This window comes from Vicugna pacos, chromosome 30 (genome assembly GCF_048564905.1).
Source record: "Vicugna pacos chromosome 30, VicPac4, whole genome shotgun sequence".
Taxonomy (NCBI): domain Eukaryota; kingdom Metazoa; phylum Chordata; class Mammalia; order Artiodactyla; family Camelidae; genus Vicugna; species Vicugna pacos.
The window spans coordinates 24,112,702-24,135,588 of record NC_133016.1 but is presented as its reverse complement, the minus strand read 5'-3'; the positions used below and the strand labels follow the sequence as shown (position 1 = coordinate 24,135,588).

The window sequence follows — 22,887 nt, the reverse complement described above, 5'->3', positions numbered from 1 at the left end:
GCATTATTGACTAAAACTATTTTCAAAGCTTTGTTCAATTAATTTGGCCTGCTAAACATCATAATAAAGTTTTAAATTTTATCTGGAAATAAATTTTCAGTGACAGCTTTCAAATTCAATGACTTATCAACCGTATCAATTGTATATTCCTGAAGACAACTCTGAATAATTCTATCATCTAAACTGTAAAATGTTTATAAAAGTTGAAGAACATGGTCATGCATTGTGCAGGGAGAGAAATGTACACTTTTGTCACAAAGTGATCAAGTGTATACTGATCTTCTCTCTGCAGTCATACCAGGGTTGATAGGGTTGCAATCCTGACTTATCTTCATAGAACTAAACCTTTATCTTCAATGACCAAAGACAGAAGTGGTGAAGTCTGTATTTGGAAAAAGTGACTGAAGAGGAAACAGAAAACCCAGGTAACATATTTCCAAAAACTCTTCCCTGCTATGAGAACAGAGAAAATAGACTTACTTGAAATTAATTATGTGTCTTTCTTAAGAAGCAGGTTTGATCATATGACCTCAAATATTTTGTAGCTGAAGCTCCAGGAATAATATAATGCATGCATTTTCTCCATTTTGTAAAATATTATTGGAATAAGTACAATGACAATAATTTTCTCCAATGTTCTTTATTCAAACCCTTTACATGCCTACTGAGCTATGCATTTCAGAAAGCACATAGCAAAACATAACAACATAACATGCCATCTATATAGTCTTCACAATAACTTTTTTTAGATTTCATTGTACAATTTAGAGACTTCAACACTGTTTTGTGTTTTAATATATTTAAAATAATGGAAACAGTATAGCTCTTTATAAATTGTTAACTTGTACATGGTATCTTTAAATGTTCCAGTTACCTGTACAGATTTTATTAATTGATCATTTTTATTGTGGTAAACTATACATAACACATTATTGTGTATCCATCTCCTTCTCCATCTCCAGAAGTTTATCATCATCTCAAGCTGAAACTCTGTACCCATTAAACAGTAACCGTCCATCTCCTCCATCCCTCCAGTCCTCGGTAACCACTGTTGTACTTTCTGTCTCTTAGAATACGACTATTCCAGGTACCTCATAAAAGAGAAATCATAAAATATTTTCCTTTTTGTTTCTGGCTTATTACACTTATCATACTCTCATCAAGGTTCATCCATGTTATAGCATATATCAGAATTCCCTCCTGTTTAAGGTGACTAATATTCCACTGTCTGTATATACCACAATTTGTTTATACATTCATTAGTTGTTGGCCATTTGGGTTATTCCCACCTTTTGGCTATTGTGAGTAATTCTACGATGAACATTGTTGTACAAATATGTGTTAGAGTCTCTGCTTCCTATTCTTTTGTATATAAACTTCCAATAACACTTGTATACATAAACTAATAGTTTCTTATTACAAAGGTAAACTCAAAGTCTACAAGGTGAAAACGAGTTCAGAGATATTTAGTTACTTTTTAGATTCATTGACCTATACTAATACCTTATTGGAAAGTGAATTGTAGTATCTGTGGAAATAGAATTCATGAATTTTGCTAGATACACATTTACAGGCTCAGATAAAATGCCAATATCTATTTCTGTTTGTGGGTTTATTACATGTATCTTTTCTCATTTTTAGGACCTTAAAATACTGTAAATGAAACAGAACACATCACATTAGGCCCTCAGCTGACCTCTTAATTTATGGAAAGAAGATCACTCAGATTAAGTTTAGTTTTAATGATACATTTCAAAGAAGAGAATGTGATTTGGAGAAAGACAGACAAGGGAATTTCCACACATTAATGTAAAGGTTGAAAAGAGGACAGTTTCCAGAATTGCATATGGTAATGACACAGTCAATCCATCCATCACTCAGGGAATGACCCTTTGGATAACTAGACAAAAGAATAGATTTGGGGGAAAACGTACATAAAAATTAATTGTAGAGATGGGACACTGAAGTTACATGGGGAAAGAAATACTAGTAAATCATATCTTAATTTACTTAATGCTTACTATCTGTCAATTTTGGAGAGTTTTATTAGCATTATCTTGTTGAACCCTTTAAACCATTTGGTGTTAGATGCTATGTTAAGACTCATTATACAGATGAGGCTGAGTACTTTATCCAGGTCACACAGTTAGTGAGTCTGGATTCTGAGGCTCAAATTCCAAACTATAATAAAGTACACTGCAGTCATCCAGGGCCATCCATGCAAAATTATAAAACAATATCAAACAAAACCAACTATATATGAGATAGGCAATGCATTGTCTCTGATAATTGTCATATTGTTTTTGTCCCCAAAGTCTGTTCAGCCATATTCAGGTTTAGAAATAACATTTTTCCTTTACTATAAAGAAATTGATTTAGAAAATGTGGTATGTTTTTAATTTATATTTTTTAAAAAATATGATGAGCTGTTTAGGTGTTTATTAGGACCTCAAAATTTTTGCTGCATCATTTTTGGGCCACTGTTCAATCATTAGGAAAAAGCTATTGGTTACATGGGAAATAAGTATAGAGACTGTTAAACAGAAACACATTTAGGTATGAATTGTGATCATATGTTCCAAATGGATCTAGACTGTAACAATATTTCAGGGTCTATAATTTTCAATATTTTTCTAATCAAAAGTTTTTTCCAAAGTATTTTACATCTTGCACACCACATAAAAGGTTTGCTTTCCATCTTATGTTGTTGAATTTGGCAGAGTGTAGATCTATTTAGTTTATCTTATTTTATATATCATTGTGAGATAATTATCATAGATTTATACTTTTTGAGCATTCTTTAAAGATTTTATTTGTTCTCATTGAAAATGTTAAGAAATGGAAGAATCTCACAAATGTTTGAGAGATATATTTATCCTTAATAAAGTACAATATTGATAAAGTATAGAAATTTTTAGCATTCTGAGTCAAATTAATAGTTTTGAACAGTTTAGAATAAAAATCATGTTCATAAGGACATTTAATAGTCAAATATTTGTCAATCCCTTAAAATATTTATCAATCACTTAAAATACACTCATAGATTCTAGAGATATAATTATTGATAAGATATGGTTATTGTCCCAACAGGTGATAGAAGAAAACCAGCTATAAACACATAAGTATTGTAAGTGTGCAATAGGTCAGGGACTTAGACTCTTCTATTAGAAGTTACTTCTTGAATCCTCACACAACTCCTCTGAACTGTATTTATCTTCCATTACAAGCACAGATGTAGTGTCCTCATTGTGAGTGGAGATATTGAATTATGTATCATGCAGTGAAATGCCAGAGTTCAGAAGATGGCATTCCTTTAGGCAGCTGGTTTTGTCTACTTACGCATCTTAAAGCTGAGAATTTGATTTCCTCATTTTTCTTCACTCTGGAAGTATAAAGATTCTGAAAGGCAAGTCCTGGTGCTGATGCTGAGTTACCCTCCAGTCCACCTCCAGCTTGACAGTTCAGGAAATTCAAAATTCCTCCACTCCTAACTCATTCAATACCTCCAAACCAAACTGTGTACCGATTTCAGAGCATATTTTATTCAGCTTACAATCTTTGACATTTTCTATCTGCCTTATCTCAGTCATCTCTTATTTTCTCTCCTCTATGTACAAATTGGTTTGTGAGAGGCACAAAGAATAGAAAAATCCCCTGCCATTCACAAATGACAATCTATAAATGTAGACACTGAAATGAAGTGCTTTTGAGATATTTCTGCCAAAATGAAGTTATTCACATTACATGAAAAATTGGCCCTGGATCATATTGGAAAGGCCCAAGAGATGATTTATTTTCCGCAAGTGAGAATGAATGTCCTAAATTCCACACAGACTCAGATAACCAAGAACTTAAAATATGAACAATATAACTAGTCTAATCTACTCATAACTCTAATAATCAAACAAACTTTAATGCAAACTAATTCACCCTGATTAATACAAAGAGAGTCTACCAGCAGAAGTGTTAAAATGCAATTTAAGATAAAGGTTTCTATGAAAAGATTTCAGAAACACATCTGAAAGATAATCAACTTTTCTATAAGAATGAGTTGGGATGTGATTTTCCCAAGATGACTGAGCCAGATCAACGTATATATTTCTAGATTTTTGGTATAGAATTCTTTCTAATATACCATGATTCTGCCTAAAATTTTATTTTGGCATTCTTAATTAAGCTCTGCTTAGCATTAATTGATTCTAAACAATTTTGGAAAGTAGGAAAATGTGAATACAGTATCAATCACTTAGGTATACCTTGTCCATTTATTCTCCAATAATATGGATTGTAATAAGTGTCTGTGTGTGTGTGTGTGTGTGTGTGTGTTTACATTTTCAAACAAAACATTGCTTTCATTGTACCTTTCTTGGTTGGGAAGAATTTTATACATTATCTGTATTCAATTGTTCTCTTAAGAGTTTTGAAATTCAGTTTAATTAAACAGAGTTTAATAAGCATTTAATGAATACTCATAATGTGCCTGGTTCTCTCACACCGTGGGTGACTTATTCCTCAATTTTTGGCACTCATAGTAATTCAGAGAGAGAGTTATCTAAATGTAAGCCTATAGTTTTATGCTCCATGCCTAGGTATTACTTTATGTAAATATAGAAATCAAGTTATTAGAGATGAGATTGTTTTCATGGTGGCCCTCAGAAGCCAAAATGTGTTCAGGAAAAATAGAAATGGTATGTAAAGTCAAAAGCGCCATCTTTGTGAGAGAGAATCTGGAGAAAGCAGCTTTCTTATTGTTTGGGGTGTGTGTGTGTGTGTATCTCAGATATGCTCACTCACATATGTTTCCCAGTTAGAGTACTGACATCTCACACTAGGGTTGAAGCGAGGAATTTGTGATATTGAGTGGAGTGCTTGTGGGAGGAGAGTCCAAAGTCTCATTTCTAAAGAGTTACTCTGTGTGAGCCCTCATGGAGCAAACACTGTGGAGTAAGGCATCACATTTTTGACAGAAAGCTTGCAATCTTGTCAAAGTCATTATTGGCCCTTTTGTTTGCAGATTCAACACCTTGAGATCACCATGGAAAATAAGAACAATGTGACTGAGTTTGTCCTGCTGGGGCTCACACAAAACCCTGAAATGCAAAAAGTTCTGTTTGTCCCCTTCTTACTCATCTACCTCGTGACCATAGCGGGCAACCTGCTTATCCTGGTGACCATCGTGGCCAGCCGGTCCCTGGGTTCCCCCATGTACCTTTTTCTGGCTTATTTATCATTTATAGACACTGTCTATTCTACTGCCATTGCTCCCAAAATGATCACCAACTTGCTTCATGAGAAAAAGACTATTTCCTTCCAGTCTTGTATGATTCAAGTCTTTATAGATCATCTGTTTGCTGGTGCTGAAGTCATTCTTCTGGTGGTGATGGCCTATGACCGATATGTAGCCATCTGTAAACCTCTTCATTATTTGATCATCATGAATCGGCAGGTATGTGTTCTCATGCTGCTGGGGGCCTGGACTGGAGGCTTTCTGCACTCATTGGTTCAATTTCTCTTCATTTATCAGCTCCCATTCTGTGGCCCCAATGTCATTGACAATTTCCTGTGTGATATGTACCCCTTATTGAAGCTTGCTTGCACCAACACCCACCTCATTGGACTTTCTATGATAGCTAATGGAGGGGCAATCTGCACTGTTGTCTTCTTCACTCTCTTAGTTTCTTATGGGGCCATATTACACTCCCTTAAGACTCATGGAGTGGAAGGAAATCACAAAGCCTTCTACACTTGTGCATCCCTTATGATGGTGGTCATTTTATTCTTTGTTCCCTGTATCTTCCTGTATGCAAGGCCTAATGCCAATTTTCCCATTGATAAATCCATGATGGTAGTTTTAACTTTCATAACTCCCATGTTGAACCCCTTAATCTACACCCTGAGAAATGCAGAAATGAAAAATGCCATGAAGAAACTTTGGAATAAAAATGTGACCTTAGGTGGAAAAGGGCTGTATCCCTCATGTAGGACATGATATTCATTCTTTTACAGAATCACAGCATACTTTAAACTATCAGTGATTGCATTTAAAACATCATTTCCTTTGGGTTATTTAGCCTATTTGTTCTGAGACAGCTATTAAATTAATCTTTTTGTAAGTGGAATATTTTATAGTTCTTAAGACCAAGAGAATTGCATACATTTAATTTCTTATATAAGCATCCATAGTGTATTAATATTCTTTACTGACAGCAATTTTTGGTTTTATTTTAAGTTCTTGTTCATGGGGTATGGTACTATACTGGTGTAGAGAAATACGAGCTAATAGAACTTGTTCCCTTTTAGTCTGAGAGAGTGAAATTTGAAATTTAAAATTTAGATTGTTTTAAAAATGTTTACTAACAGTAAAAATAAATGTGCCAGTCAAATTAATTAATTTACAATTTCACAGCACATGTTCACAACAGAGGATAAATCCACAAGAAATGAACTTTGTGAAATTTATGCTGTAATAGTAGGACGTGGTTGATTTTCTTTACTAATCAAGTTTTTGACTAAAAATTAAATTTTTCAACCCCTTGCTGTGCATCTAGATCAAGTGGCCTCCCCAGTAGCTGAATATATATTTAAGTCATTCATATCACATATCTACCTACATTAAATTAAACTACTGGGTTCAAAGTTTTTTGTTTAATGCAACAAATGTTTAATATTTGGGAAACAAATTATTTTGGTTTACATAGTGAATGCCTTTCTGATTTTCTGTAAACTATGTGTTCTTGATTTAAGTGATGAATTAAAGTATCTTCTCTGATTACAATACCTCTATGGCAGCTTTGGGGATCAAATACTGTATTACAAAGATCATTTTCAAGGCTCTGGCATTACAAGCGTCTTCTCAAAATGCAACCCACAACTTAGACACTCAGGTATAAAATATGCCTTCATTTTTTTCACAGTTTATAACTGAAATCACTTAGTGCAATTAGCAATACTAATATTTGACACGTTGAATTAATGCCAACAATAGTTTTATTTATTCTTCAGTGAAGGAAATAAAAAGTACTGTAAGTCTTTTAATTAGAAAGAAATTTAATTCTTCAAAAATTGTTAGATTTGAAGGAGCTGACAGCTGGATTTGAAGATGTTCAATAGAGGGAGCATGGTTGGGATTAAGGATTCACCACCTGTGCTGTATGTAGGGATGAGGAAGCTGGACTCAGGGTAAAATGACTCTGCATGCACTTCTCAAATTCCTTTTCTGCTCTGAGTATAATGATAATTTTCATTAAATATTTTAAAGTTTTTTTTATATTTACATCTTTCAACCACATAGGGCATACATTTTTAGGCACAGTGTGAGATGGGTATGTATGTTTCTTATAAGGGTAAATAAATTTTCCCAGTACATTTATTGAATAACAATTCTGTTTCCAATTAGTCAGCAATGGCACTGATTCTTTCACATATAAAAATCTATATACCTGTTTTTCTATTTCTTAGCTTTCCATTTTGTTCAATTAATGTATCTACCCATGAGCCAGTACTACTGCATCTAAATGACGGCAGTGTTACAGACACCATTGCCATATTAAAAAAAAAAAATCACCTCAAAATTTAGTGATTTAAAACACCAACATTCACTTTATTTCAGATGGTTTCAGTGGGTCAGAAATTTGATCAGTTCAGTTAGGACTTCGGTCACAGCTTGTCTGAGAAGCTTGCGGTTAGAAATTGGCCGAGACAGAAGTCATCTGAAAAGTTCCTTCACTCATATGCCTGTCATACAGGCTGGAAAGCCTTGAGCAGCAGGGCCTGGACTAGTTTGTACTCTTTGAGATAATAAGAGTGAGGCTCTAACCCAATAGAACTGGTGTTCTGATAAGAAATGGAAAGCACACCAGAGCTTGCTCTCTGATGTTTGCTTAGAGGTAAGGCCATACTGCTGCTGAAAAATTGGCCCCCATCCCTAATGCGCTGAACTGAAACTCAAAGATGTGATGTTAAAGCATAGAAGAAAAGAGACAGCTTTATTACTCTGCCAGGCAAAGGGGCCTCACAGCAGGCTAGTGCCTTGCAAACTGTGAACCCCTCTTGGGGATGAGGCAGGGTGATGATATAGCCATAGCTCAAACAATAAAGCATCAATAACCATCAACAGAATTATTTTCTTCTCTTAAGATTCAGAGTGGCATCATGGTGTCTCCAGGTGACCAGTTCTGTAGAGGCTAGTGGCTGTCACTCTTTCTAGCTCTTTTTTTTTTTTTCCTAAGCACCCAAGGTGTGGTCTTCTTAATAATTCTGACTATTTTGTGAGGTTACAGTCCCATGACCTTCTCCCTGGAGAATGACTCAGAGACCAAGCATGACTATTACTTTTTATTACTGGAATAAATTAGAAACAGTAAAATTAATAGCTTTGTTTTAACAATGAGCCTTGAGCTATGAGTAGCAACCAGTTCAGTTAGGTTCATTGACCATGTAAAGGACAAGCATAAGAATAAGCAATCAGTTAGCCTAAGTGTGACCATTTTATTAATTTCCCTCCAATGTGAGGACAGAGGACAGAGAAGGTGGCCATCTTTGATCTGGGAAGGAAGTTCTCACCAGAAACCCACCCTGCAGGCTGGATGTCCAGGCTTGTTCTTGGATGTCCAGCTTCCACAATGGTGAGAAAATAAATCTGTTGTTAACCTACCCACTCTGAAGTATTTTGTTGTGAAAACCCAAGCCAACTAATATGATGCTGATGGTGGTGATCAAATATAATCTACATTTGGTGAACAGTGATCTGAATTGAGTCAACAGAGTCAATTCAGAAAAATCATGGCTTCTCATCCAATCACCAGATGTGGATAATTTCCAAACCAGAGATTTTTTTCTTTTTAATGAAGGCTACACCAGGTAATTTTGAATGAGAACTCTGTGATATCACTACAAATAGGTGGTATGGATATTCAACCTAATCTTTCTCTGAGGGAGCTGAGACCATTTACTGGAGTAACTGTGCTCTGGGCAAATAGAGATACTCAAATATTTCTGGAGATTACTTGAGGTAGCTTCTATGCTAACACCCACTCCTGGGTGGCAGAATGCCAGTGTGGCCCACTGGTCAGAAGGCCCAACTGATATTTGTTGATCTGAAACATATAGATTACTGGATATTTTTCCAAAAAGATGGGCTTATTTGGCATCAGCAAGAATTACAATTTGAAACCTGTAACCATGTTGAACCATGTGCGATTCCCTCCATGGCCAGGAAAGGAGAATGTTTTTATAAAGGGATAAAGGGATTTGGGAGGGCTCTAGTAAATAACGGGCCCATGACTTCTCATTGGCTGAGCCCCTGCCATGAAAGAAGAGTCTTTCTTCTTTTGTTGGTCTTTGCTATGTTGCAGAACAGAAGAGTTCCCATTCATGGTCTCCCAACTCTATTTAATTTAATTTCTATTTATTGATTGCTGTATAAGGTGAGAATATTGGCTCAAAGCTCTCTCAGTGGGTGAGTTCTGCATATTTAGTAGACTATGTGTATTCTATAGAAGGCATAAATTCCCATATTGGGTCCCTGATGCATGAGTGAATTTATTTCAATATAAAGGACTGGGTAGAAATATTTGGAACTAATCTCCCTTTCCAAATAGTAAAGAAAAAGCAGCAACATATTCTTGTGCTAACAAAGAAATTTGATAAATGCAGGAAATACATTTTATCACATTCCCACATAATTTACTTGTTTGGTTTAAGGATAAAATGGAGAGACATACTAAATTGGTATGGAAAATGGTGCTTGAAAAAGTTCTGTTCTTTTTAAAGAAAAATCTCTTTTAAAAATACCTTTACTTTGTGTGATTTTCCTTTATATGAGACAATCCTATAGGATAGAGTCAAAGATGTATTTGATAATGATCTCTCAACATCTTCATTTCCCTAGACGTATCTCATTTGGGAAACAGTGAGGCTTATTGAAGTAATTATCATAGGTCAATTGGGCAAACACAACAATGCCTTTTGTTTGAATTACTTTGTAACAAGTGAGAGTATCAGCCATTCCATGTAGAGAAAAGATAAAATAGGTTGGAATTTAGGAAACCTGAATTCTTATTTTTAATCTGCTATCATCAAAATGTACAATTTTAAATATTTTCCTTTCCTTCCCTGGATCTCACTTTACTTGTATGCAAAATAAAAATAATGAATTAGATACTCTATAATAACCCTTTCAACTCTCAATGCCTATGATTTTATTACTTGTTTGTTTATTTGTTGATCAAATTCTGGCCTCCAAGTTCTCTAATCCTTAGCTCATTTATAATATAGTATGAAATTGAGGAATGTTATTCTGCTTATTGTGAACCATATCCAACACTTTCCAGAGATTTCAGCTCTTAAATTAGACAGCTAACAGCTTGGAACTAAAACAGCAGAAATATGCTTTTAGTTCTACTACTTACTGGTTACACCAGTTTAGACAGGTGGAATAAATTTTTCTGACCCTCCACTTTTTTAATCTATGAATTTGGAATAATGTATTCATCTCATAGGGTTACTTTGAGGTTAAATATGAAAAAGGAGTCAAGAAGTGCTCATTACATGATTTTTAAAAATTTTTATTAAGTTTTTAAATTATTGAAGTGTAGTCAATTTACAATATGCATCAGTTTCTGGTATACAACATAATGTTTCAGTCATACACATACAAACACATATTCATTTTCATATTATTTTTCATTATATGTTACTACAAGATATTGAATATAGTTCTGTGGACTATGCAGTATAAACTTGCTGTTTATATATTTAATATATAATAGTATATGCAAATCTCAAACTCCCAATACCCCTTTCCAGCCCTTATCACCCTAGTAACCCTAAGTTTGTTTTCTATGTCTGTGAGTCTGTTTCTGTTTTGTAAGTTCATCTGTCTTTTTTTTAAGATTTCACATATAAGTGATATCATATGGTATTTTTCTTTCTCTTTCAGGCTTACTTCACTTAGAAAGATGATCTCCCAGTCCATCCATGTTGCTGCAATGGCTTTTTTATGGCTAAGTAGTATTCCATTATATAAATATACCACAATTTCTTTATCTAGTCATCTGTTGATGGGCATTTAGATTGTTTCCATATCTTGGTTATTGTAAATACTGCTGCTATGAACACTGGGGTGCATGTATCTTTACAAATTAGAGTTTCCTCCAGATACATGCTTAGGAGTGGGATTGTTGGATCATATGGTTGTCTGTTTTTAGACTTATAGGAATCTCCATACTGTTTTCCATAATGGCTGCAATAAACTACATTCCCACCAACAGTGTAGGAGGGTTCTCTGTTCTCCACATCCACTCCATATTTACACGATAATTTTTAAAACAGCAAAATTAGGGAAAAATAAAAATGGACAAGGTTATATGTTATTAACTGACTTAATAAAGTGAATAAAATAACTATACAATTCTTAATTCTTCTGAGAGAGGAGATGGGAAATTCTTAGAGGAAAAAGTTGACATCTTTCAAATTCCCAAGTGTTTTTGAAACCATTATTCCATGCCTCCACAAATTAGGATGAGAAACAGTCTTCTGAATGTCTTTGCTGAAGGATTAATGTTAAAGAAAGATCTGGCTAATTATTTGGTAAGTTTTTACGTAGGTGGTATTGTGGGGCCAAGATCAAGATCGAGACTTGAGGTCAGACAGTCTTGAATTATATCTTTAGGTCTGCTCCTTATTAACTGTATGTCCTGGGGCACAAGGCTTAACTCCTCCTTGTCTCAATTTTCTTATCTTCCAACCACATGCAACCCTCTTTTAAAAGTATCAAGTAAGATAATTTATATAAAATTCTTTGCAGAATGCCTAGTATATATGCAGCAGACTAAATTAGGATTTGATCATTACCTATAATAATAATTGCTAACCTTCATACAGAACTTTATAATTTACCAAATAATAACATCTCTCAACATAAAATTGGGGTTAATTTCTTTAGTCTTTAATTATCACAGAACTTTTAATATTTCAACACCACAAAAATGGAAATTGAGAGAAAAAAGAGCTATTGGAACACTTGATTTCAAAGCAAGTTTTAAAGAAGATTTTTACCAACTCATGAACTAGAAACAAATCCCACACAAAAAGAACACCCATGAAGAACTAACAATAAGAATATCTAGATTTTCATGAGTCTTTTAGCTCCTCTCTCTAAGATGGTCATTATTCTAATATCCAGGGAGGAAAAGACTTTTTTAAGAAGTAAAATCATGACTCTCATACAAATATAAAATGAACACATGGCAAAGATTTTATTTAGCTAATTGATTAATGAAGGAAATAGTGAGATGTTATTGTCAGTAGAAAGGAATTCCAGTGTATCACTCTTAACATTGTTCGCCCAGAATGTGTAATGAATTTACAAGCGAATGAAAAACTGACTTTATCTGTAATGGTCAAGGAAATCAATCAAACTTCCAGCAGACAAAGTGTGCATTTCTATGAACAGCAATTACCTGCATTATTGTCAGTTTTCTGCAACTTCAAGAGTTGTAAAATAGCTTCAAGTTAGTCAAAGACATAAATCCCATAGAACCATGACTCCAAATGAAGTATTATACATAACACACAGATTTTTTTAATGCTGCATTTTTTCCACAATATTTTCTCCTGACAAAAGTTGAATTTATTTAGCAGTTATCCATCAATAGAAGTACTGATGCCTTATATATAAAATAAATGTACATAAAGAGAAAACTATTTCCACATTTACATTTTCACAAAGGAAAAAACATACTTCTGCATCCATTGAAGTTTTAACAAGAAATAGCACACTTAAAATGGGAGATTAAAAAGAGTTGAATATGTTTACTTATCAAAGGATGGGTAGAATTGAGGGAAACTAAGAAGGGATGGTAAATCACCCCAGGGCTAGTAACAGTAGAAAGCCATTACCGTAATAGGATCTCAGAGAGCAGGGGGGAGAGATCACAGAAGGGCCAAGCAAAGGAGCCCAGCCTCAGTAAAAGGCACCCAGTCACTGACAAACCACTGCAAGGAACCAGGACAATAAGCACCAAAACATTCCTTCTTTTCTTCTCACCCGCCCTGAAATATTCAGCTGGTGCTACCTCTTGGCCAGAAGTCAAGGGAGATGGTTAAAGCTGACCAGGAAAGAGAGCTGTTCAGAAGGAGAGACTGAGAGATCTCAATGGGTAAAAGAAAAATAATTTTTGAAATTCCAGCTGTTTATTCTTTTTTTTTTTTTGAAGTAAGAGTGTAAATGCTATTTTTGAAACTAGCTTGAAAAAAGGAAAACACGGGGGAAATGAGAGTCTTCCAATTTATTTATTCACTTAGTTTTATTGAACAGCAGTGTGAGTCAGACACTGAACCAAGTGCTGGGGATAAAGAGGCAAAGAAGACAGATACAGATCTGTATCTCTTAGACTTAATTAAGTGACCTTTAAATGGAAGAGAGGGGTGAATTAAACTAAATCCGTGTGTCAGCAATGTGCAGAACCAGAATCAATAGTCATACAAATATATTTTTTAACAGTTAAGGAAAAGTTAACATTTCCCATGGCTGTGTAGCAGTCAGGTTTATTATACGGTGAGCTCCCTGTAACTAGACATCCTTCAGCAAAAGCCTAAGGGCCAACTGTCAGAAGGCATTAAAGAAGGATTTGAGCATCCTTGTAAGAAGCTGAATTAAACAGCCTCAGGAGTTCACTCATTTTTACCATCTTTCTTTTCCCAGTGCACACTATGGAAAAAATAGCTTATATTATCAAAATACTTTGGATTATCTGAAAACCCAAAACATTAATTTCTCATCACCTTGCTACTAAAAATATTGTCTTTACAGGTTAATTTACCAATTCTGAAATGAATGATCATCAGTACTGAAATAAAAGAAGACAGAATAAATGTGACTCAATTAATTCTAGTGGGACTTACACAGAATCACCAGACACAGAGAACTCTATTATTTTTGGTGTTACTTATCACATACGTTGTCACTGTCATGGGCAATCTGCTCATTGTGGTTACTATAATCTGCACCAAATTTTGGACTCCCCCATGTATTTTTTTCTCTGACCTTCTTGTCTTTGATAGATTCATGTTATTCCTCTTCCATTATCCCTAAAATGTTAACTGATTTTTTTCCCTCATTCAAAAACTATCTCCTTCAGTGGCTACATGACACAGCTTTTCCTGAACATTTCTTGGAAGCTTCAGAGACTGTGCTTGTGGTCATGGCCTATGACCGCTACCTGGCCATCTGTAGACCTCTGCACTATGTGATCATCATGAAGCAGCACACATGCTGCCTCCTGGTGGGGGTGTGTTGGGCAGTCAGTTTTCTCAACTCTATTGGACAGATCCTAGTCACTTTCTGGCTCCCATCCTGTGGCCCCAAATACATGGGTCACCTCATGTGTGACATTTTCCCCTGATATGACTTGCCTGCACTAACAATTTCCTTGGTCTCTTGGTTGTTGCCAGTGGTGGGATAAACCCTGTGCTCAGATTTATAATGTTATTGGTATCTTATGTGGTCATCCTGTGCTCCCCAAGGACTCACAGCTCTGCAGGGTGGAAAATAGCCCTGTCTACTTGTATACAGCTCCAACATCACAGTTGTTTTGTTGTTGGTGGTGGTGGTGGCACTTTATAGTTTTATGTATCTGACCAGTAGCCACTTTTCCTATGGATAAAGCCCTAGTGGTATTCTGTACTCTTGTTACTCCCCTGTTAAACCATATTATTGACACAGTAAGAAATGTAGGAGTAAAAAATGCCATTAGAATGTTATTAAACAGAAATGCAATTTCAGATAAATGACCCAGTATGAAGACTTATTTCTATTAGGATCTTTATTTTTTCACATTTTATTGCTATAAATCCCTTCCAAAACCTGTCATCAGGTGCTGACACCACGTCTGCAAGGTAGGGGTTATTAGGACTATTCACATTTTACAAGTAAAGAGAAATGAGGTTCAAAAAAGTTAATAACCTGCCCAAATCAAAGACAGAACTAGGATTCAGATTTGCTTTCTTATAAATCCAAATTTGACACTCTTTTAATGATTTCAAATGATATCAGAAATAACACAGCATTTTGTCAGAACTTCTCTTCTTTTGCAATAACTGAAAACTTTTCCTTTCTAATTACAGAATTATATGATGCACCTCTGTATATAAGCAGCTGTTACTCAGAAAGCTGTGTGGCCTGTTGGTATCTAGGATGTGGAATATATTATAGAAATAAGATACTTGCCAATGTTCCCTTGGCACACCCCTGACATACCTAATATTAAAAATTATATTGGATTTCTTATTCTATTTGGTAAAAGTTGTCAGTGAATATAAAAATTGATTTTACTGTATAAATACTGATGTGAAAAATTTTTAAGTGTAATCAAATTGTCTCAATAGCACTATAAAACTAAAATTTAATGTTCTTCTTTTATTAAAAAAATGGAAAATCAGAAAATTTAAATTACTAGACTCTAGAACATGAAAGTCAGCTTTGAGCCCAAATATTCTTATTCCACACCTTGTGATCTTTTCATTATACAGAATGTGGGGGGGCTAGTATTTGATTATGTTTTGGTATATAAAATATTTTTGATTGTATACCATAGGAAGTGACACTATATTATATTAGCAATTATTAGGAGCAATTAAATGCAGATGTTCTTCAAAAGCAGACAGTAAAATATATTTGTAAAATAAATTCACTGTTAGAAAGTCGGCTTTACATTTATTTCTTTGAATCTGGAATCATTTTTGAAAGCTGCTTTAGGAGAATGTTTATGATAGATATGAAAAAAAAGGAATATTTAATCCACAGTTGATCAAAGAAAATATTTCTCAAACAACTTACCTAAGTTATTAGACGGCATTGTGAATTAATCTGGCTCTTTTCAAAAATGAAGTTCGCTACCAAAATACACATGTGTGTATATGCCATAGATGTGTTCTTTGTTTTCTCTCTTGACAAAAAGATCCAGCATTCCACTTCATGGATACCATATGTTTTATTGAAGAAATCAATGGACTCTTTGATGTAACACTATTTAGCAAGTATGTTATGAATAAAAACATGATGGGGAGTAGGAACACTAGATTTAGGATCAGCAGACACGAGGTTTATTTCACCCTATGACGTCATCTTCTCCTGTGATCTGAAAAAGGTTCCCATGTTTCTAGAAGTAGTTAATTTAGGGAAATTGGAAGATGCTTCCAAGGTCTGTGATGTGCCCAGGCCAATACACTTACTGCCATAAATATTGCCGTATCTGCTTTTACTTCAATTAGAAGTAAAATTGGAAGAGCTGTGACCCCACAGTCCACTTTCCAAAGCTTTTCTACTCTGGTAACTTTGCAGATGTCCTTCTGGGATACAATTGTCTCTGGATGGACTAGGAAAATATGAACTCTGCTCTTAAGTGTCCTCTTACACTGAGAACCTGTTTTTTTCCACCTAGGGAAATGCATAAAGCTGCTATCAGAACACTTTGCCGGGTATTTATTTGGTTTTTGTGAAAATAGACCCTGAACCTATCAAACATCAAACCACACCTCAATTAGTTTCTGATCAACTGTGCTGAGATGCAGACATAATTTCTTCTGCTTTCTTTCTGATGTACTTTTTAAGTTTGAGAATCTGTGACTCTCCAGGGTTTTAAATGACTCTGGCCTTGGATTTGTTTTCTGGATACACTTTCCTCGTATAGCTCCAGGAACTCCTGTTTTGACAAATTATTTCCCTGGACAATCCTCAGTGCTTTACACCTAACTCTGCCCTCCTTCCACATCATGTTTCTCTAGGGCTTGGGAAGCTGGTCTAGACAGGGTTGGGTTTCTGAAGTCTCTCTACCCAGTGCTGTGGCTATTTAAGTAGAAGTTAGATAGCCACATAATGGGCCATTGTGAGTGGATTTCAGGCCTTTATGAGGTTGGTAATGATGACTCTGTCTGCACATGCCAATTCTCTGATCTGATTCTGGTTTTCATTCCAGAGTTAAAAGACAAGTTCAAGTTGAAAGACATTTTTGCAATGACACTTCCACAAAATCCATACTCCCTCCAGCTCTTTAGGCAGTTTCAAGTCCTTGTTCAGACTGTTTTTGGCATCTCCCATCACACATATTATTACAGCACTGTAATATTGAAGTATCTGGACAAACCAGGTTTAGTCATGTGGTATCAGTTTTCTTAAACTCTTTTCCTTCATGACACCTGCTGCTCACAGTGACCACATTCTCTGGAGCCAACCCAGTCTTATGTACAACTTATTTTTCTTCTTATTAAAGATGGCTTATTTGAACATTGTGAGTGAGTGTGGTTCTACATAGGAATATCGTTGAGATGAGTATGATTAAATTTATTTACAAAATAATTTCAAATATTTGTATTTATTTATTCTATTTGATAATTTTAACAAGTCTTACAGTTGGAAGCATAAGACTATCATGACACTTCAGTTGTAAAGCAATAATTGAAACCTGAGAATCCTCACCCAGGTTTTAATGGCCTGGCTTCTCACTTCCCCTTGGCAAATGGTGTTCTTTTGCCCTGTCTTATATTTTCTTGTTATAAATTGTGAATAATATTGTCCATTTTTCCTCTTCTATAGGGCTGTTGTGAGATTAAATTTAAATGACAAAGAACACATTTTACCATGTTCAAATATAATTGAAAAATGGGATTATTTTCATCATTGTCATGTTAATCTAATTCTAGATTGACATAAGATATGACCACTTTGAAAAAGTACTGTAAACTTTACCAGGTCTGAAGTGCCTTAATTATAATATGGTTCATAATTATCACTTGTACATCTGAAAACAATATTTCAAAATGATGATTAGCATGAATGGTAGATCAATTAAAAATAAATATTATCATGAAAAATTTTAAAGTCAGATAGTTACCTATCTAAATCATATGTAACTTATGCAATAGTCCATACGTAGACTCCATATTATGCTCATTAATTATCAAATACCTAAATTCTGAAGTGGTCAAAAATTTTTTCTCTTGTCCTAGTGTTTTGTCTCCATGTGGGTTTAAGGAAGAGTTCAAAATTAAGGATGAATGGTGTAAGGGGCTCTTCTGAAGTAAAGTTACATGAAATCATTGAGTTGTTGGCAAGATCTGCTAATGGTGGTGAAATGCCCCTGAGGTCCCATTAGCCACAGCTGAGAGCCTTCACAGAATTGGCCTGCGGATAGGACATGTGGTAGCACTTACAAGGCCTTATGCAAGAATAGTTTGTAAGTCAGCAAGATACACTGTAGCTGAGCCAGCTGGCATTTTTAATCTTACTTCTTCTTTCTTTGTGAACTAACAGCTTCCTGGGGCCCTGGCCATGCAGTTATGTCAGACAAGTGCATAGGTAAGTTTTTTTCCCCCAGGAAATCATATAATCATAGACTCTGAAGATTAAATGGATCCTACAAATTATATAATCACCCCTCATCCTCACCAATCTGAGATTTCAATTCCTCTTCAGCATGAAAAACATCAAGAAATACAGATTCAACGACGATACTGCCAATTCAGAAGTAAACATATTTGTTTTTCCCTCAGAGAGATATATTTAACTTAGAATAATAATATAATTAGTTTAAATTAAATTAGTTAAAATAATTATATAATTCAAATTTGCATCCAAAATTTTCCCTAAATAATAATACAATGTAAGAATTTTCCTATGATATTGCACAATCTTTTTAAATAACTCTGTTAAAAAGTACACATTAATCAAAGAGATGCACTGTATTTTAATCAACCATTTCTCTGCCATTGAATGTTCCATGTAGGTTCTAAATATTCCACAGCTCTTAATAGTTATATTGAATATATTTATAAATAATGACTTCTCTCTTTTAAAAATATTTTCCTTTAGGGTTTATTTCTAGAAAGAGTACTGAGGAGCCAAAGAAAAAAGAAAAAGTAATTTTTTTGTGGTTATTTCTAAATCACTTTTAGTAATTACATTTAATTCTTACTTTACGTACATTCTTCTCTTTTCTGATCTGATGCAGGCACTAACCACAGAATACGGGAATGCAATGAAGCTGGTGCACTTTGTTTCCATATATGTGTACATTTTTTCATTTTGGATAATTAAAAAATAAATCTTTAATACATTTTTCTTTCAAAGGAAAAGACATTTTGTCAGAATACATTTTATTATGTTTATGTTTTCTCTTTTCTTTGAGAAATTTGTGTCCTCAAATTTCCTCATTCTGTTAGTAATGCAGTGTCTTGTAACCAGGAATGATGGATGATGGATGTAATGGGAAGATGGGAGAAGAAGGCATGAGAATGCCTGTAGCAGAAACACAAAGGAGTGGGCAGGTCATTCCCGTCATGGAGGGATGAGTTGCTGCTGTTTGGTAATGGAAATTTCAAGCAACAAAGGCTATTAAGGGGGACATTTTTCATGACTGTTTGAACAAACATACATTAATACACATAATAAGTGTTGAATGAGTGAACTTGTAGTTGGTGTTTATAGTAAATAACAGATTTTACATATGTCTATGTTGTGCATGTATGTATGTATATATGTGTAGTATACTATCTATCTCTATGCCTTATATAGCAAATTATTTCTTTTTACACCCCATATTAAAATTTTCATTTTTAAAACTTTGCTTGATCGATCCTTGTGTTTTGAACGCTTATGCAAGAATTCTTATTTTAATCCAAATATATGAAGGCTGTAAATTTACTAAAAATGAATACATTAAATAGTATGTGTAACAGAAATTTGAAGAATAAAATATTGATTAAGAAACACTATAATTATATTGAAAGTAAAAGGATCCAGTAATATACTCTTTCATAGAGGCGATTCATATTTTCATATTTACCCTATAAATGTGTTACAAACTATTAAATTGGAATACAGCTTCCTTTCACAAGTTTATACTTCCCATAAAGTAGAGAGTAATGATAAATAGAGCATGAGGATAAGAACACGACTTCCTGGTAGGTTTATTACTGGGGGAAGTAGGCATAAGCTTATCCATGGAGAATCGCAATTCACCAAGCACTTACTCATCATCAAACAGGTTTTAGAACCTGCAGGCATTATGCCAGGCAGCATGGAGGTGCAATGCGGAAACACACATGAATGCCATATGTATTATGGGAGGTACCAGGGAGGGTATGTACCCAAAAATATATATAGTTCCCTGAACTGTCTACTTAAGGTAGATATATTTTGCCAGTATCTTTCTTTCCACTGTTAGAGCTGAGGGTTCAAACATGAATTTTCATGGAAAATCATATAGCTCATACCTGAATGCAGCACCTCTCAGCTTACAAGATCCATCTGAGACTTACAGTTTGTAACCTCAGAGGCACAGAGGAGGGCTCAGAACTGTGGGACACAGAGACGACTTAGCAGAGTCATATGGAGTTGGAACCAGAAGAAGAATCCAGATCTCACGTAGATAGCCCAGGATTTTCTCAGTAAATTACTCATCGAATGTTGCCCTATAGATGTTTTACAGGTGATGGGTACTAGGTGTCTGAAGAGAAGGAAACACCATGAAGGAAGAAAGAGAGAATTGAAATAAGCACTGAGAAGGTGTGTCAAGGACATGCTCCACAGGTACAGTGACAGCTTTAGTTTTTGTTAAAAGAAATTCAGACCATGATCCTTTCATGATTAATGGGGATCATTCCTTGCCCTATGTAGGTAATTCAGGCACCAGGAAGGTGTAACTGGCTGAATAGATCTCCTCACCCGCCTGAACAATGTGACTGAGTTTGTTCTCTTGGGACTCACACAGAATCCATACTTACAGAAGATACTCTTCATTGTCTTTTTGTTCAGTTTTGTATTTACCATGCTGGCCAATCTGCTCATGGTCATTAGCATCTCCCTCAGCCCTTCACTTTCAGCTCCCATGTACTTCTTTCTCACTTACTTGTCCTTCATAGATACCTCCTTCACCTCTGTCACAACTCCTAAAATGCTCATTGACCTGCTGTGTCAGAGGAAAACCATCTCCTGGGGTGGCTGCCTGGCTCAGCTCTTTGTGGAACACTTCCTGGCTGCATCAGAGGTCATAGTCCTTGTTGCAATGGCCTATGACCGCTATGTGGCCATCTGCAAGCCTCTGCACTACACGACCATCATGCAACTGGGGCTCTGCCGGTTGCTGATGGTGGTGGCCTGGATTGGGGGGATTGTGCATGCCACTCTGCAGATTCTTCTTGCAGATGACTTGACCTTCTGTGGTCCCAATGTCATTGACCACTTCATGTGTGATTTCTTCTCACTATTGAAACTTTCCCGCGACACCTACAGACTTGGAGTGGTGGTGGCAGTGAACAGCGGGGGCATGTGCTTACTCATTTTTTTCATGCTGCTCATCTCCTACATAGTCATCCTGTGCTCCCTGAAATCCCGTGGCTCTGAAGGACGGCACAAAGCCCTCTCTACATGTGGCTCCCACTTTACAGCAGTGGTGCTCTATTTTGTGCCTTGTATTTTCATCTACACGCGTCCTGTGGCCACGTATCCTGCAGACAAGTTGGTGAGTGTGTTCTACTCAGTCCTCACTCCCATGTTAAATCCTATCATTTACACAGTGAGAAACACAGAGGTGAAAAACGCCATGAGGAGTTTGTTGAGGAGGAGAGTAACTTAGGCTGTTCATGATGTCAAGAAACTGGTGATTTATATACATAGGGAAGATTACACATGTTGTAAATTGTGGAAAAAAATTAAGAAATTTTGCAGATCACTGACAGGAAAACAAGGCCTAGAAACTAACATTTGTTGAGTATTTAATAATGGCTAGGCATTTTTTAGGCACCCTGATAATTTGTGATATACTTTACCAAGTCTTCAATCTTCACGGATATAGCTTCAGAATAGCCAATGGAAAGAACAACTCTAAACTCCTAGTTCAATGATTGTAGGGTATGTTTTTCTCCAGTGTCTTACTGCTACTTTACCAAATTCTTTACATATGTAACTTTGATGAAATTGACTTTTCCAAAGGACTTTGTCTCAGAACTCTTGTTTTTTTCTAACCTTTGGCAAAGCCAATAAATGATAGGAATTCTTATATAGATACACTGGGAAGGGACAGTTGATTGACAGAATAACAGCTGATTTTTTCCATGAATTTTCAAAACAAAAAGAGAGATACCCACAAAAGAAGGGAAGAGTAATTCAAAATCTATCTCTAAATCTTTTCTTGTCACAAAACAAGGCAGAAATTTTGAAGTTACTCCTTTTTTATTGAAATATTTTCAGTTTACAATATTATGCCAATTTCTGGTGTACAGCATATTTCAGTCATATATATATATGTATACACACACATATGTTCATTTTCATATTCTTTAAGTATCTTCATGGCTCCTAATTTTCATTGAATATAAAGAATTTTTTTCCATGCAAAGAACTGAGGAATGTAATGGTAAACTTTCTTTCATCCAATTTCAACCAAAAGGCATTTGTTAGGTTCCAAAGCTATTGCTCTCTAGTTTGGATACATATTTTTACACTAAATGAACACTAATTATTATATATCAGGCATATTTGTTGCAGTTGATTCATCCACATACTAAGCCTGTCATTCCATTATTAATATGAACATTTTGCATAGAAGCAAATTGAAGTCAAGAGAAGTTTACTAATTTATTTGCCCCACATCGCACATGCTTACCCCATGTGGTGCATCAGGAACTATTACATTGAAATGCACCTTCCTCTCAAAAGTTTCTGCCACAAACTTCCAGGTCTTAAAATTCAATCTTACTTTCTTTCAAATGAAACCCAATTGTCTGTGGTATGTTTAGGTCTATAGATAAGAAAATGATATGCAGGCTTAATTATTCACTTTGTCCTTCAAGAAGGTGGTGTCAAATTTGCTGTCATCTTGTCGTACATGG

General features: G+C 35.2%; 2 protein-coding genes across 2 annotated transcripts; both read left to right on the top strand.

Moving 5' to 3' along the window:
- Nucleotides 1–5,035: 5,035 nt before the first annotated feature.
- Nucleotides 5,036–5,989, top strand: LOC102541052 (olfactory receptor 4A15-like). Its single transcript, XM_072952340.1, has one exon. It carries the CDS (start codon nt 5,036–5,038, stop codon nt 5,987–5,989), a length of 954 nt encoding a protein of 317 aa, XP_072808441.1.
- Nucleotides 5,990–19,934: 13,945 nt separating this feature from the next.
- LOC116278460 (olfactory receptor 4C3D-like) lies at nt 19,935–21,632 on the top strand. Its single transcript, XM_072952039.1, has 2 exons — nt 19,935–19,959; nt 20,713–21,632. The coding sequence occupies exons 1-2, from the start codon at nt 19,935–19,937 to the stop codon at nt 21,630–21,632; spliced, it is 945 nt and encodes a 314-aa protein (XP_072808140.1).
- Nucleotides 21,633–22,887: the final 1,255 nt, after the last annotated feature.